Below are 14,646 nucleotides of genomic sequence, written 5' to 3'. Positions count from 1 at the left end.
AAGGCTCCAGTCAGGCCCGGACTGGCAATCTGTGGGTTCTGGTAAATACCAGAGGGGCTGCTGTAAGTTGCCATAGACAGGCACTATTTATTGGGCAGGTGAGGTGCTGTTTGGGCCTCTGTGTTGCTGAAATGCCAGGGCCTATTTTGAATCTCAGTCCAGACCTGGCTCCAGTCCAAGATATTGCAACTCAGAGATGTCCAACCTGGAACCTAAATAATCAGCAACTCCCAGACAATGGGGCCCCTCAGAGGAATATCTAAAACCAGGCCCCAAATTAACCCCAGCCCTCGTAGTACCGGTATTAGATTGAACCAAGTGAGACGTACAGTACTACTTCTCCTGCTTCAATAAAGAGGAATTGCGCAGTACTCCGAGTGACCAGTAGATGGCAGACACAGCTTTAGGGAAAGAAGTAATCCCCCATTTTGATTCCCAACGCAGAAAAAAGGAATGCCTATTTGAGGAGGCGGCCCTTCCGCAATTGGAAAGTTAAAGCTCTTTTAAAAATAAGCCTTATAGTCTTGAATGGATTCTGGATATTCACAGTAAGACGTGTATGTGTCTCACATCAGAAAGTAGTCGCTTAGAAAGCAGCTGAACTTTTTGTCCAATCGCAGCACAGGTCGTGGTTGAAAGGTTAGAAGCTGGAGGCGGGGCCAAGAACAGGTACGCTCGGGCGCACGGGCAGCTCCGCTTATTATTATTGATTATACAATATACAATGTGTAGCGATCAAAGTCGCAATGTTAAAGTTGCAGCCGCGTCTTTTTGTCATTGAGCTACGGCTTCTAGCGGTCTTTGTGCGGGATACGTGGGAGTTGCAGTGGCGCAGTAGAATAGCTGACAGGCTTCAGACTGGGGCTAAATGTGCCACAAACTCTTCTCTTCATATTCTTATTGTTATGCAGTTTACATGGCTGGGCGACTGCACACAGTTCTTATGGCTGTGCCGGTGTATGTAATAGTGTTGCACGTATAGGCCCCGCCCTATGGTCATTTCTAATGCAGCACTCAGTGTACAAAGTCCAAGAAAAAGTCTCAATCAGCCATTATTGTGCGCCCTGTATCCTCCATGATGTATGCGCCCACCTCCATCCATTTTGCTCCTCATTCACACGAGAGTGTCGGCAGTTGCACCCCACATTATGATCCTTATTGGCTGTGCCTGCTGTCACTGTTCCCTCCACCTGAGTTTACATCTGACACTTGGTGCAGAGAGCAGCATTTCCCAGGGTGCCAGTACTAGGCAAGTGAGCACTAAGGGGGGGGGGGGGGTCAGGCTCTTGCTCCACTTATTGCTCTAGTACTTGCACCCTGGGGAATAATAAACTTCCCCTCCTGCTTTTATTTGCTCTCCAGTGCACATTAAATCACAACATTGGTAACGGAGCACAGATTTCCTATCTATACATATAGGCCGTGGTGTAACTACTCACCAGTGGGCCCAGGTACATGATGGTCACCCAGGCCCCCCTGTTGAGCCCTCTCCCCTATGAATCATGCTGCTGGCATGCGCGCTGTAAAATCTCCCCCTAGCCCACCTGCCCACAATAACTATTATCACGTCTCCAGCAGGCCCGGGTGCGATCTCACGCCCCAAACCACTGGTAGTTCTGCCACTGTCAAAAAGGGCCATAGTAGCCCAAAATGTTGTCTTAAGGCACATTAAGTAAAGTTTTTCACTTTTTACAAATAATATCGGAGTGCTGCTGCTTTTATTGATCTAAATCGGGGGTGTCCAAACTTTTTGCAACGAGGGCCAGATTTAGTGAGGTGAAAATGTGTGAGGACTGACCATTCATCAAAACCACAGACTGCTGTCAAGGCGCTGATCAAGAATATCAGGAATCCGGCACAATTAACATCAAGATTCGGCTTTATTCACAGATAGGAAAGATAACAGTGGAGGATTTACAATTCTAACGCGTTTCATGCCCCATAGCTGAGCACTTCATCAGAGTGATCACTTGATGAAGTGCCCAGCTATGGGGCAGGAAAAGCATTAGAATTGTACATCCTCCTCTTTTATCTTTCCTATGTGTGAATAAAGCCGAATCTTGATGTTAATTGTGCCGGATTCCTGATATTCTTGATCAGCGCCTTGACAGCGGTCTGGAGGCACAAAACCGATGCACCAATAGGACTTGGTGCATGTCACTCTCATGTCAAGGGACATCTACTGGATTTAGAAAACTTTCAGAGCAGTTGTAGCTGATTGGAAGAATGTGTCCAGTGCTCTGAGCAATTTACAATTTAACCTCTTCCACTTAAAATACATGCAACAGTGCTTTATAGGCAAAAATCCCTAAACTGACCTCTACATAATTTGTATCCTTAATTTCATTGCATCTATAATAAGGATATAAGAGCTGTACTCAAAGGAAGGGTCTCGGAGAGAAATCCCTCATGGTGGTAAATGTATTGATAGGTATGCAGTGGGCACAGATTTATAAAATAATCAGTTTTTTCCTCTTTTTTTAACTCTGTAGAAAGATGGCTATAGACTGGATTGGTTTTGGCTATGCTGCTCTCTTAGCTGTTGGAGGCTACATGGGATATTCTCGCAAAGGTAAATATGGATGAATTTTGCAGGAATTTTGTTGTCACAACCACTACAATTCCGAGAATGTATAGCCAGCAAAGCAGGTTGTGCACCTTTAATAGGGTTATTCACCTTTGAGTTAATTATTAGTATGGTGTAGAGAGTGATATTCAGAGACAATTTGCAATTGGTTTTCATTTTTTATTATTTGTGGATTTTGAGTTATTTAGCTTTTTATTCATCAGCTCTCCAGTTTGCAATTTCAGCAATCTGTTTGCTAGGGTCCCAATTACCCTAGCAACCATGCATTGAAATAAAGAGGAGACTGGAATATGAATAGGAGAGGGCCCGAATAGAAAGATGAGTAATAAAAAATAGCAATAACAATAAATGTGTAGCTTTACAGAGCAATTGTTTTTGGATGGGGTCAGTTACCCCCATTTGAAAGCTGGAAAGAGTCAGAAGAAGCAGGCAAATAATGAAAAAACTATACAAAATAAATAATGAAGACCAATTTAAAAATTGCTTAGAACTGGTCCTTCTATAACATATTAAACGTTAACTTGAAGGTGAACCACCCCTTTAATACATGACCCCCCCCTTCAGATTGCAATAGAAACTCTTGTTAGGGCAAGGGCACACAGAGTGTTGGCTTCCTCTGCTCTCAGCCTGTGCTTTGTCCAAAGAAGTAGATCCGTTTCCTTCCGCATCTCGGCATGCCTGCACTGAAAAGTACAGCTTCCTCCTGATTGCAGGTGCACAGAGTGGAGACCCGCCTGAGAATGGCTGCTTTTGCATTTTTCAGGCCAATCTCTGCTCCATTTTGTCAGGCGGAAGCTGTACTTCAGTCCAGATACACCAAGATGCTGATCGCTCTGGGACAAATGAGCTTGATTGTGACCTAGACACTATCTGCAATGTCTTGGTATGTTTTCTTTGTCTCTGTGTGAGTTTCCTCCCTCAACTGCCCTGGTTGTATATAAAATGAAAATGATAGGAGCAAAACTGGGTTTCCATCCCTAGCTTTCATACAAAAAAAGGGTCTCCTCAGTTAAAACTTTTTTCATGTAGAGTTTCAAGTGCGCTTATTCGTTTAAGAAACACTGTGTTAAAGGAAAACGATACCCCCGAACAATGTAGGTCTCTATAAAAAATATATTTCATATAACCCTGCTTCCTGTAAATAAACAACTTTCATAATTATATACTTTTTTTAGTAGTATGTGCCATTAGGTAATCCTAAATAGAATATTTCCATTTTAAGAAATAAGGGCCCCCTGGGATCCTAGGATTCACGATGCACACAAACAAACCATAAATGTTAGGTCTGTTGCTTGAATATTAATTTTGGGGGTATGGTTTTTCCTTTAATGAAAATCCAACACACATAGAAAGAAACACATTTTCTCTGTTTTGCTGAATATTTTTGTTGTCATTGGAGCAAGAGCATTTATTTCAGCAAAAATATTCTGCCACTTTTTATTCTCCGCTTTTAGAAATCATTATTAATCATTAATTAAAGTGTTAATTAAAAGTACAATCAGGTGATCATTCTTTGCATTGTGCTTATTGGAAACTAGTATTAAAAAAAATACAAAAGACAAAATATTAGCTGAGCCCAACACCATGAGCATTCATTTAGCTATAAACAGTGAGCTGTACAAAAGAATTGATGCAGGGCTGCAGATTTCAGCGCACCTTGCAGTGTGTCATGCACAACCTAATATGTTGCTTTGCTGTCACTGAGTAACAAATTAGGGGTTAGGTAAACATGCATGGCTCCATATGCCAGAGTAACAATGCAAACTGCAATGCAATGCGCACAGTGATGGGGCAACCGAGAGCAGCATGAGTAGGTTTAGGTGTGGCATATTGTGGTAGATGCTACTCCATGGATATAATCTTTGGGCAGGTGAGCACACACCCAACATTATCCTTTAATATTATTATCCTATAAAGGAGAAAGGATTATGAAAATAAACTGTTGAAACATGTTAGGCAGCACAATCAATGGGAAGTAAACTAACTAGCAACAGTGATTCCTGCAGCTCTGAATTTGGATTTACACTTTCCAGCATTCCTGTTTATATAGGTGAATTTTCTTGGTTGTCCCACATTAGCCTCAGTCTTTCCAACATTCCCCTTTATTTAGGTATTTTTATTAAATCTCTAAAGCATTGCTTTCTATGGGTACGCTTAAGCTAAAACCAGACAAGCATATTGCCTGCTTCTCTATGAATATTAAGGAGGTGGAGAGAAGTGAATGTGTTGAAATCAGCGGTTGCAAAGTGGATCAGACATTTTGAAGTCAATCTCCACTTCGCTCAGCTCTGTGTAGCCACACACAGGCAGAAACTGTACTTTAAAATGCAGCTACTGATTTCAGCGCATTTGCTTCTCTCCGCCTCATTAATATTCATTAGGTGGAGAGAAGCTCATCTGACCTCAGCCTTAGGGAAAATGACCAATACAGGATTGCCCACATTAGAGGTGTATTCTTTCTAACTTTCAAGTTTATATTGGTAAGTTTATGGGAAATGTAAAGCACTGATAAAGATATCTGATAGATCTTAGTGTAAGTTGTATTTTATGCCTCCCTCTATTATGTGAATGGTGGAAACCAGTATTATGGGAATACGTTTTGGGGGTTATTTATCAAAATCTGAATCTTTCAGATGTTTTTGTAATAAAAAAAGGCTGATAAACTAGAATCCACAATTTGACCTTATATATTATTTAAAAAGCACAATTTAATCGGATCGGGTAAAAACTAGACTTTTTTCTGACTTTGTTCCAGAAAAGTCTGAATATTTTGTATTTTTGCCTTGAAAAGCCCAAAATAGTCGGTTTTTCGAGCTAATTCCAGTGCAGGCCACAGAAACTTCCAAATAGGATAGGGACCTCTCCTATTGACTTATATACAACCTTAGCAGGTCTGAGATGGAAGATTTTCGGAATTGGACGTTTTCCTAAAATGAAAAATGTGAGGTTTTTTTTCTCCATTAAAAATTCAGATTTAATAGTAAAAAAAAATAAAAAATTCTTTTGTTTTTTGGATTCAGACTTTAATAAATAATCCCCTTTATGTACTGGTAAAGCTGTTCTTGATTTAGGAAGATGCTTTGTACTGAAAATCACTCAAGGTACTGACAGGATAATGAAGATGAGTACACCGAATACAGGTGTTAGTAATTTCTGGCAATCTAAATTGTGGTGGCCTGTATAATGTAGATGCTGTTTATGTTCAGGGATCATGGTTTCTGCTTTTTGTTTGCAGGAAGCATAGTATCTTTGGCTGCAGGCCTTACCTTTGGTTTACTTGCTGGTTATGGTGCATACCGTGTGTCAAGTGATCCAACAGATATCAAGATATCATTTAGTAAGTAAAGAATATAATGAAAGTATGTCAAATCCAGGTCTAAGGTGCTAATATGCATGACACCCAAGCCAATGCATTAATGAGTTGAACACAGTAGTGTAACTTGTTGGTACTGGGCCCCACAGCAAAATCATTTTAGGGCCCTCAAAATATCCAGAGGTTATGCAATATATATTACAATTACTCAGTCATTATTGCCTCATGGGCCCTAAAAACTTCCTGCTCCTCTGTAGTTACTCCCCTGGTTGAACAACATTATACTGAATGTCACATGTTTGTGGTCTGCTTTTACTTGCTTGTTAGCATCATTGTTGACAGTATACACCCCTTTTCAACATGCCCTACGGTAATGAGCCCTCTCTAAACGAGCTGATCAAAAGCTGGCCTTTAGGGAAGGGAAGGCCCAATCAGTCCCCCACCAGCCCAATAAACAGTGACTGTCTATGGCACCTTACAGTAGCCCCTCTGGCATTTGCCAGAATATACAGATTTCCAGTCTGGGCCTGGTTCTAGGCAAGGAGAGAAACCAATTACACTACAGATCTTAAATAAATATCTTAGTTAAATAACTGTAAAGGCTGATATTACAAGCTGCATTAAAGTTACTATAAACATTCGAAACCTAGCATTTAGTAATGAGAAGATAGGATTTAAATATTAGGAGAAGCTTTTGGTGGTATAGGTTGGTTTGTCCTTTGCATGTAATAGTATCCCTTCAGGCAGCTGGCATAGTAATCACCTTAAACTACAGTTCAAATAGAAGCAGAATTATTGACTGAGTAAACCCTAACAAAATAATGACCGGTACAAGAGTTGTTTATTAATTTAGTTGGCAAGTCATATTGGGGGGAATTCACAAAAGTGTCGGGAACGAAAAAATGTCTTTAAAATGTAGTAGAAAGTGTCGTAGCAACAGCCAACAAATTCACAGAGCATTTCTCCGCCAACTTTCCGACATGTGCAACACTTTTGAATTAGTTAAAAGTGGGCGTGGTTAATTCGGCGCCACTTTTCCCGACATTTTTATGAATTACTCGTAAACTCATTTTTTTTACCGACAATTTTTGAGACACATAAGGCTCTCCAAAATGAAAATGTCGGTCAAATTGTCTTTTGAAAAGTCTTGGTAAATGTCGTTTGTACGATGAAAAGATATACGACATTTTAGAAAATTGTCGGACTTACGAGACATTCAGAGATGGTAACATCTGCCTTTGTGAATTTGCAGTTCTTACGACATTTTACAAATTTGTCGACCACCACTTCTGGGTTACTTATTTTACCGACACTTTTGTGAATTCCCCCCAAAATGTTAATAATAATGAAATTATCTTAGCACTTTCACACTGTTTGCCATCACGGGACATTTATCTAGCTTCCTGTTTTTACATTTTCAGTCCGTCATACTAGCAGTTACTAAAGTTCTGTTTATTAGTGGTTACCAGCTGACTGTATTTTTGCCAACTCACATTTTCTTCTGTACGTTTGCAGTTGCAGCTTTTACTCTGGCTGTAGTGATGGGTCTGAGATACAATCGTTCTAGGAAAATAATGCCTGCTGGGCTTGTTGCAGGTATCAGGTGAGGTGCCCACATAACCAAGTTCTAGATGTATGTGGTATATTTTTGTTCCAGTGCACAAAGGTATTCTGAGAAAAGTGTAAAACTCCAGTGACCAGCAGAATAAGATCAATGGCATTTGTTGGCTATTACCAGTCCAGACTGTGTAAAGTGAAGAAGAACACCAACTTCTACCAGCACAAGCCTTTATCACATTTTATTGCAGAAGTTGTAGCACAAGCTTGCAGGGACCAACCCTTTCCTCAGGTGCAATACATACTTGTATTTAAATACCTTACAAATCATAAGATATGTGATCCATTTAACCCCATCCCAGCCCATCCCAAATGGCTTCACACAATTCAAATTGAATAAAAGTCAAATTCATAGTAGTGTTTCCTTCCCTTATGAGTCAGATTGTGACAATTTAAAATGTCTGTATCACATGATTTGTGTATTTAAAGAAGTTCACTAATGTATATTTCACTTGAGGATGGGGTTGGTCACCAAAAGCTTGTGCTACAACTTATGCTGGTATAAATTTGTGTGCTTCTTTCCTATACAAAGCCTTGATGTTATATTTGACCTGGAAGTAGTCAGGGAAATGAATGTACCCTATAAGTCAAGTAAGTGGAGTGCAGCAGAAAAGATTTGCTATGGCCAGTCAACATAATAGACTTGGCTTTTAACCTTATATGTGGGATTCATCTTAAAGGAGAACTAAACCCTAAAAAATAATGTGTGTAAAAAGGCCACATTTTACATACTTAACTGATTGAACCAGCCTAAAGTTTCAGCTTGTCAATAGCAGCAATGATCCAGGACTTGAAACTTGTCACAGGGGGTCACCATCTTGGAAAATGTATGCGACACTCACATGCTCAGTGGGCTCTGAGCTGCTGTTGAGAAGCTAAACTTAGGGGTTGTCACAAATTACTGTATCAATTAGAAAATAAGGTTGGCCTGTAATATAAGCCGATGCTACAGTGCTGATTATTAAATTCTGATGCTATTTGCCATGTAGTAATTATCTGTATCAGCCTTATATTGCGACATTTCTATTCTATGTAAACTGTATATTGTGAGTGGGTCCCCAAGCTCAGTAAGTGATAGCAGCACAGAGCATGTGCAGTGAATCAGCAGAAAAGAAGATGGGGAGCTACTGGGGCATCTTTGGAGGCACACGTCTTTACTGCTAAATGGCTGTGGTTGCCTTGGGCTGGTACAGAAGCCCAAAACATAATGTACAAAATGTCTAGCTACATCTTTAGTTAGGTTTTAGTTCTCCTTTAAGAGTGACAGCTTCAAAGAAATCCCATCACTTCTGATAAGCAACCATAAATAGTAATGGGCGAATCGTACCCGTTTCTTTTCATTGCAAATTTTAGAAACGGCAATAAATTTGCCAAATGCATTGGGCTACAAATTTTTTTTTTTTTTTGAGGGGTGACAATTTTTTCACCCATTCGAGTCTATGAGTGTCTTTTTCATGGCGAAACCTGGCAAAAGTTTCACTTACCGTAAGGCCTAGTTCATCAGTAGGTATTTTTGGCAATATGAGGTGCCCAGGGTACATGTATTTGCCAACCCTGTCATTCGTAACTAAAGCAACAGTCAGTTAGTCCATGACTACATTAGAACATGCATGCAGTCCTCTCTAGATTCTAGGTTTCCATGGACCTGCCATATCATTCGATCATTTAGATCAGTGACTTCACCACTTTTCATTTATGGCCTCCTGAAAGGAACAGTAACATAAAAAAGTGTTTTTAAGTAATAAAAAATATAGTGCATTGTTGCCCTGCACTGGTAGAACTGCTGTGTTTGCATCAGAAACACTACTATAGTTCATATAAATAAGCTGCTGTGTAGCAATGGGGTCAACCATTCAAAGGAGAAAAGGCTCAGGTTACACAGCAGATAAGCTCTGTAGATCATAATGGTGATATATCCACTATTTAACCTGCGCCAAATAGCCTTATATTTTCAATTTCCACTATTGCTACACAGCAGCTTGTTTATATGAACTATAGCAGTGTTTCCGAAGAAAACGGATCAGTTTAATTACCAGTGCAGGGCAACAGTACATACTATTTTCATTACGTTAGAACACTTTCATTTTTTGGTGTTACTGTTCCTTTAATGCAAGTCACTAAGCCGAAAAGCCATACATACTGTATCTTTCCATTGAGACAATAAGCCTGATTTTTTTTTCATAAGTAATGTCAAACTAGAAAAACTAGATTTTTAACCCTAAATCACACATTGCCTAAAAAATCAGTAATTCAAATAAAATTCTGAAAAGTAGACCCCAAATTGCTGGCACTTTTCTTACTGGAAATGTTGATGATTTGTCGCTGGCAAACTTTGGCAAAATAATTGCTAATTAATTATGCAGTTTTAACACAAATTGTATTTACACAAGCCTAATGCTGAATTATATTATTTAGATTTGTGTGTATATATATATATATATATATATATATATATATATATATATATATATATATATATATATAGTGTATAAATATTCATGACAATATAACTGCTGCTGATTTGTATGTTATGAATTAATATTAATATTAGTATTTGTATCTAGGAGCCTAAAGGGAGAAAAAAAACGACACCCTCCTTCTTCATGCTTCCATTCCATTCTCTTTTGAGACTGGCTTGTAATTCCGTTAACGTTTTTTTTATATTTTCTGCTAAAAACACAAACTTCACAAGGTCAGGATTGAAGGTCTGGCTACTTGTAAAAATGATCTAATATATCAATAGAACTACTGCTAAGGAGACCAATCTCCTGGAATAATGTACATTAACCGAGCCATTTGAAAGCTAATAGAGACACTTCTTTGCCTAGTCTGTATTAGTTTGTATTTCACACACTAAACCTTTGCCAGCAAAAACAGGCTAGACAGGTTCATGGCAAGAATGGGCAAATGCAAAATCACAGTTTAATTACATAGGAGCTATGAGTGCACATGTGGTGACTGACTTGTTTTATTTTTTATGCAGCTTATTCATGATCTTGCGACTGATACTGAATGTTCTATAAAGTTCAGAGTCTGCCGGGGAACTTTCTTCACATCAGTTGGCTCCATTGAAACTGTATGGCTACTAGAATTCCTATAAATGCTAACACTGAATTTGCACTGATTGTTCTTCTGCCAGATGTTCAATGATTGTGTACATCATTTTCTATTCTCTCTCTTTTTGGTTCTTTCTTAGCAAAGTATAAATGTTTATTAAATGCATCCAACCCTTCATGTCTAAAATATGTATTTGATAAGCTGGCTAAACACAAGCCTAAATTAGTTGACAATTCAGTTACTACAGACCAAGTTGGCCCATGTGTGGGCCCAAAACAGCTACCCAAATATCTTTCAAACTGTTTTAAATATTCCATTTGACAAGGACGACTTTGGGGTTTTGATGGGGCCCTCCTATTGGTCTGCATGAGTTTCAATTATAACTATGATAGATGGTAACGGGGCCAAAAAAATTGGATGATTTTGCATTATCCCACCACACGGCTGGCAAAGCTCTGCAGATCTTCATATGTATGGCGAGCTGTATTCTGACTTTTACCGTTTCTCTTTAAAAATGGGAATCTCACTCATCCTGTTTATTGTAGGAAATAGCTCCAGGGTTCCAAATTTCAGAGAAATACAATTGAGGTTGTTTTAAAATGCTCTACTTTCTTTCTTGCAAAATTACAGCTGTGGCACAAACAAAAAAAAAGAACATTGTAGCAGTGGTTTTTGGGCAGTTATTCATCCCTTTCTTCAACTGCCATCATCACCCCAGAGCAATGGCATGTAAGGCTTTTTTGGGAGTTTAAATAGGTTAAAACATTGTGCCAAACTGACTACAACTGGCCCCTGTAGACTTGCCTGGAAATGCATCACTACATTTTTCCAGGCAGCTATTGTTTGACAAGCTTTGTCCCAGCACTACATGGAGCTTAAAGCTCTCTAGTGCGCTATGTGCCATAACCCGAATACTGCGTCCTTAGACCTAATCCAAATTTGGTTTGGCATTACTGGTCCTTTAACCCCTTTAATGCCATAAAACATGGAATCAAAAAGACTTCAGCCCTGGACTCTGGTGACTGATCTACTCCATGTGTTTACATGTCAGCATGTGCCATATGGGAAAGTGTTACATAAATGACACCCCTTTCTCTTCATGTTATTAATAGTTTTAATATCTGCATTTTTGTCTAACTGCTAATTTCATTCGGTTTCAGTGTTCTATGCAATTTATTTTTACAGTCTGATGCACTTAAGATCAAGACTTAATCAGGTTTAAGGGATCATTTAGTAATTAAAACTTACAAATCCTTTTTAAGTAAACTGTTCCGTTTTGTAACTAATTTTTTTACTATTTTGTACAATTCATTAAATTTTCAGCAACTATGTATGGAATACTTAAATAAATTACAAGCACCATGCGATTTATAGAGTGATGTGTTGTCCTTTAAAGATACTATAATTTTATGTGACTTTCAGATTTTTTCTGGCAATATCTGCTTTGTATTTCAACATTTGATCACGGCCCATTAACACGGCTACAGATATTATAAATATTGTTTTATACACCACCCTCTTATTGTTTAAGGATTATCAAAAACAGTTATTTTTAGTATTTACCTTAAATCTAACTTCCCTGTCTTTAAAGCAAGGTTTCCAGAATGTTGTAGTAGAGCAAAGAAGCAGGCTTCAGAAATGCTATCCTAACTGACCTCCAGGATGGATGTCCCCGCCCACTGTTTGGAACAGTCCGTATATAAAGTATAAAACTTGGTGCAGGGCACACTGGTAAACTCATGTATTGATCAGACCAGAAAAATAGTAGATTAAAAAATTGAAGCTTTATTATATTGTCATCTCTCGCCTGACGCGTTTTGTGTCACTGGGACACTTAATCTTAGGCCTTTATATACGGATTGTCCACTCCCCTGAGCTGAGGGCCTGGGGCTGGAGCACCTGGGCCACGTCTCCATTGTGATGAGTGATTCCACAGATTTATACTTGCTTTATACTTAAATTGTTCTTGGTTCACACTGTTTGGAACAGCCCTATGGTGCATTATTTATATCCAGTCATGCTGCACTTGTATAATATTCTATCTATCTGATAGTCTAAATACATATCTGATTTAAAAATACATCTGTGTTCACTTGGTTCTGGATTTGGAGACGGGTATTTCTTTAAAATTTTGCCACTCTTTAGCTCCCTTTTTCAAGTTATAGCGCCTCCAAAATTCCTCCAACCCCGGGGGCAGCTTAAAACTTAAATCAAACTCAGTGGCAGTAAAGCTGAGCAGCACATACACATCCTAAAACGTCTTTTTGCTGCCTTATACTTGCAGGCTCTCCTTGCTGCATGCTCCTCAGATACTGCCATGCTGGCTTCAGTGGCCCTTCTCCCATAACCCAACCGGGTTCTCTGCCGACTTGCAGGGGCCACAAAAAAGGTGGAAAAAAATAAAAAAAGGAGTCAAAAATAACCCCCCAGACCCGCAAGGGCCTGGGGATAAGCATACTTCACAGAGCTCACACAACCTGCGTCCTCACAGTATGAGGGAGGGGGTGATATCACTCCAACTTGCAGTAAAGAGTGACTGAAGTTTATCAGAGCACAAGTCACATGACTGGGGGCAGCTGGGATGCTGACAATATGTCTAGCCCCATGTCAGATTTCAAAATGATTATAAAAAAATCTGTTTGCTCTTTTGAAAAATGAATTTCAGTACATTTAGGGTTTTTGTGATGCACCTTTACTTTATTTTCCTCTGGGAGAATTATTTCATAATAATGTAACCCCTATTGTAATTTACCAGAATATTAAAAGTCGCCATATGAAAGCTGAACTGAAGTTTATCAGAGCACAAGTCATATGACTGGGGCAGCTGGGAAACTGACAATATGTCTAGCCCCATATCAGATTTCAAAATTGATTATAAAAAAAATCTGTTTGCTCTTTTGAAAAATGGATTTCAGTACAGAATTCTGCTGGAGCAGCACTATTAACTGATGCGTTTTGAAAAAACATGTTTTCCCATGACAGTATCCCTTTAAATTTATAACCTGACCGTTAGCCTAGTGCTTTCATATGGCGACTTTTAATATTCTGGTAATTTACAAACGGGGTTACATTATTATGAAATAATTCTCCCAGAGGAAAATAAAGTATTGCAGGTGCATCACAAAAACCCTAATTGTTCCATTGTAAAGTATCTAAACAATTGCATCTTTTGGGGGGTGTGGCTTGGTAAACTTGCTCGATGGCAGCACAGTGAATTTGCTCTCATACAATACCAGTTAAAAAGCCTGTTTACAGCTACAATTCAGCATCTTCACAGCAACAAGTGGAAACAACACAGATGAGTCAGAAACGGAAAAAAGACATGAACAGCACCCTATCACCATTTCTTCACAACAAACTTCCAAGCCACATCGGCACAGAGGACCAAGATGGAGGCGATAGCAGGCCTAGTGCTTCTAACTCATCTGTTCAATCCTTGGTGAGAGATTTCACACATTATCCCAGAGACTCCCCAGATCTGCAGCAGGAGACAGACCCGACTTCATAGCCCGATGACAGTTGCAACACAGTTACATCCCTTACAGTGCAACTGCAATCACTGCATAACAAATTGTTTGGATAAAAGGCATCCCAAACACGGTAACAGTTTCTGAACTGTGCACTCACCTTCGGGCCTATTCTCCTTTATTAATCCTGACCTACCTCCAGAAGCCTGGAGAATGGATAGATTGGGGACAAACACTACGGACCTGCCTAAAGATGTTGTGGTGAGGCTTCAGTATTTTGAAAGCAAAGACTCTGTTATTCAATAACTACGCAGCCAACAGCTCACATATCAAGGGGCAACCATACAAATATTCAGCAACTAGCAAAAAGGAGCTTATAAAAACCAACCACAAACTACAGAAAAACCATCTTCCCTAAGGCGGGGGCTTGCCCTTTCATCGGAGATGAAAGGCAATATGTCCTCTATGACCCAACAAAAGTTTCTAACTTTTTCACACAACTAGTCCTAGAAGACGAGATAACACTGCAAACCGCATTTCCACCTCATACAAGACCTTCTGATATTAGCTGGGGACTTCAATATGATCTATTCCCCCACAAAAGA

At 39.3% G+C, this 14,646-nt stretch overlaps 1 protein-coding gene across 1 annotated transcript; it reads left to right on the top strand.

Annotated features, from left to right (window-relative positions):
- The first annotated feature begins 450 nt into the window (after positions 1-450).
- Positions 451-11,941, top strand: tmem14a.S (transmembrane protein 14A S homeolog). Its single transcript, XM_018264424.2, has 5 exons — positions 451-669; positions 2,493-2,572; positions 5,823-5,924; positions 7,416-7,503; positions 10,501-11,941. Exons 2-5 carry the CDS (start codon positions 2,497-2,499, stop codon positions 10,538-10,540), a joined length of 306 nt encoding a protein of 101 aa, XP_018119913.1. The 5' UTR covers positions 451-669; positions 2,493-2,496; the 3' UTR covers positions 10,541-11,941.
- The last annotated feature ends 2,705 nt before the right edge of the window (positions 11,942-14,646 follow it).

The sequence above is a fragment of the Xenopus laevis genome, chromosome 5S, assembly GCF_017654675.1.
Source record: "Xenopus laevis strain J_2021 chromosome 5S, Xenopus_laevis_v10.1, whole genome shotgun sequence".
Classification (NCBI taxonomy): domain Eukaryota; kingdom Metazoa; phylum Chordata; class Amphibia; order Anura; family Pipidae; genus Xenopus; species Xenopus laevis.
The sequence above is the reverse complement of the archived record's forward strand: the minus strand, read 5'-3'. Positions and strand labels throughout refer to the sequence as shown.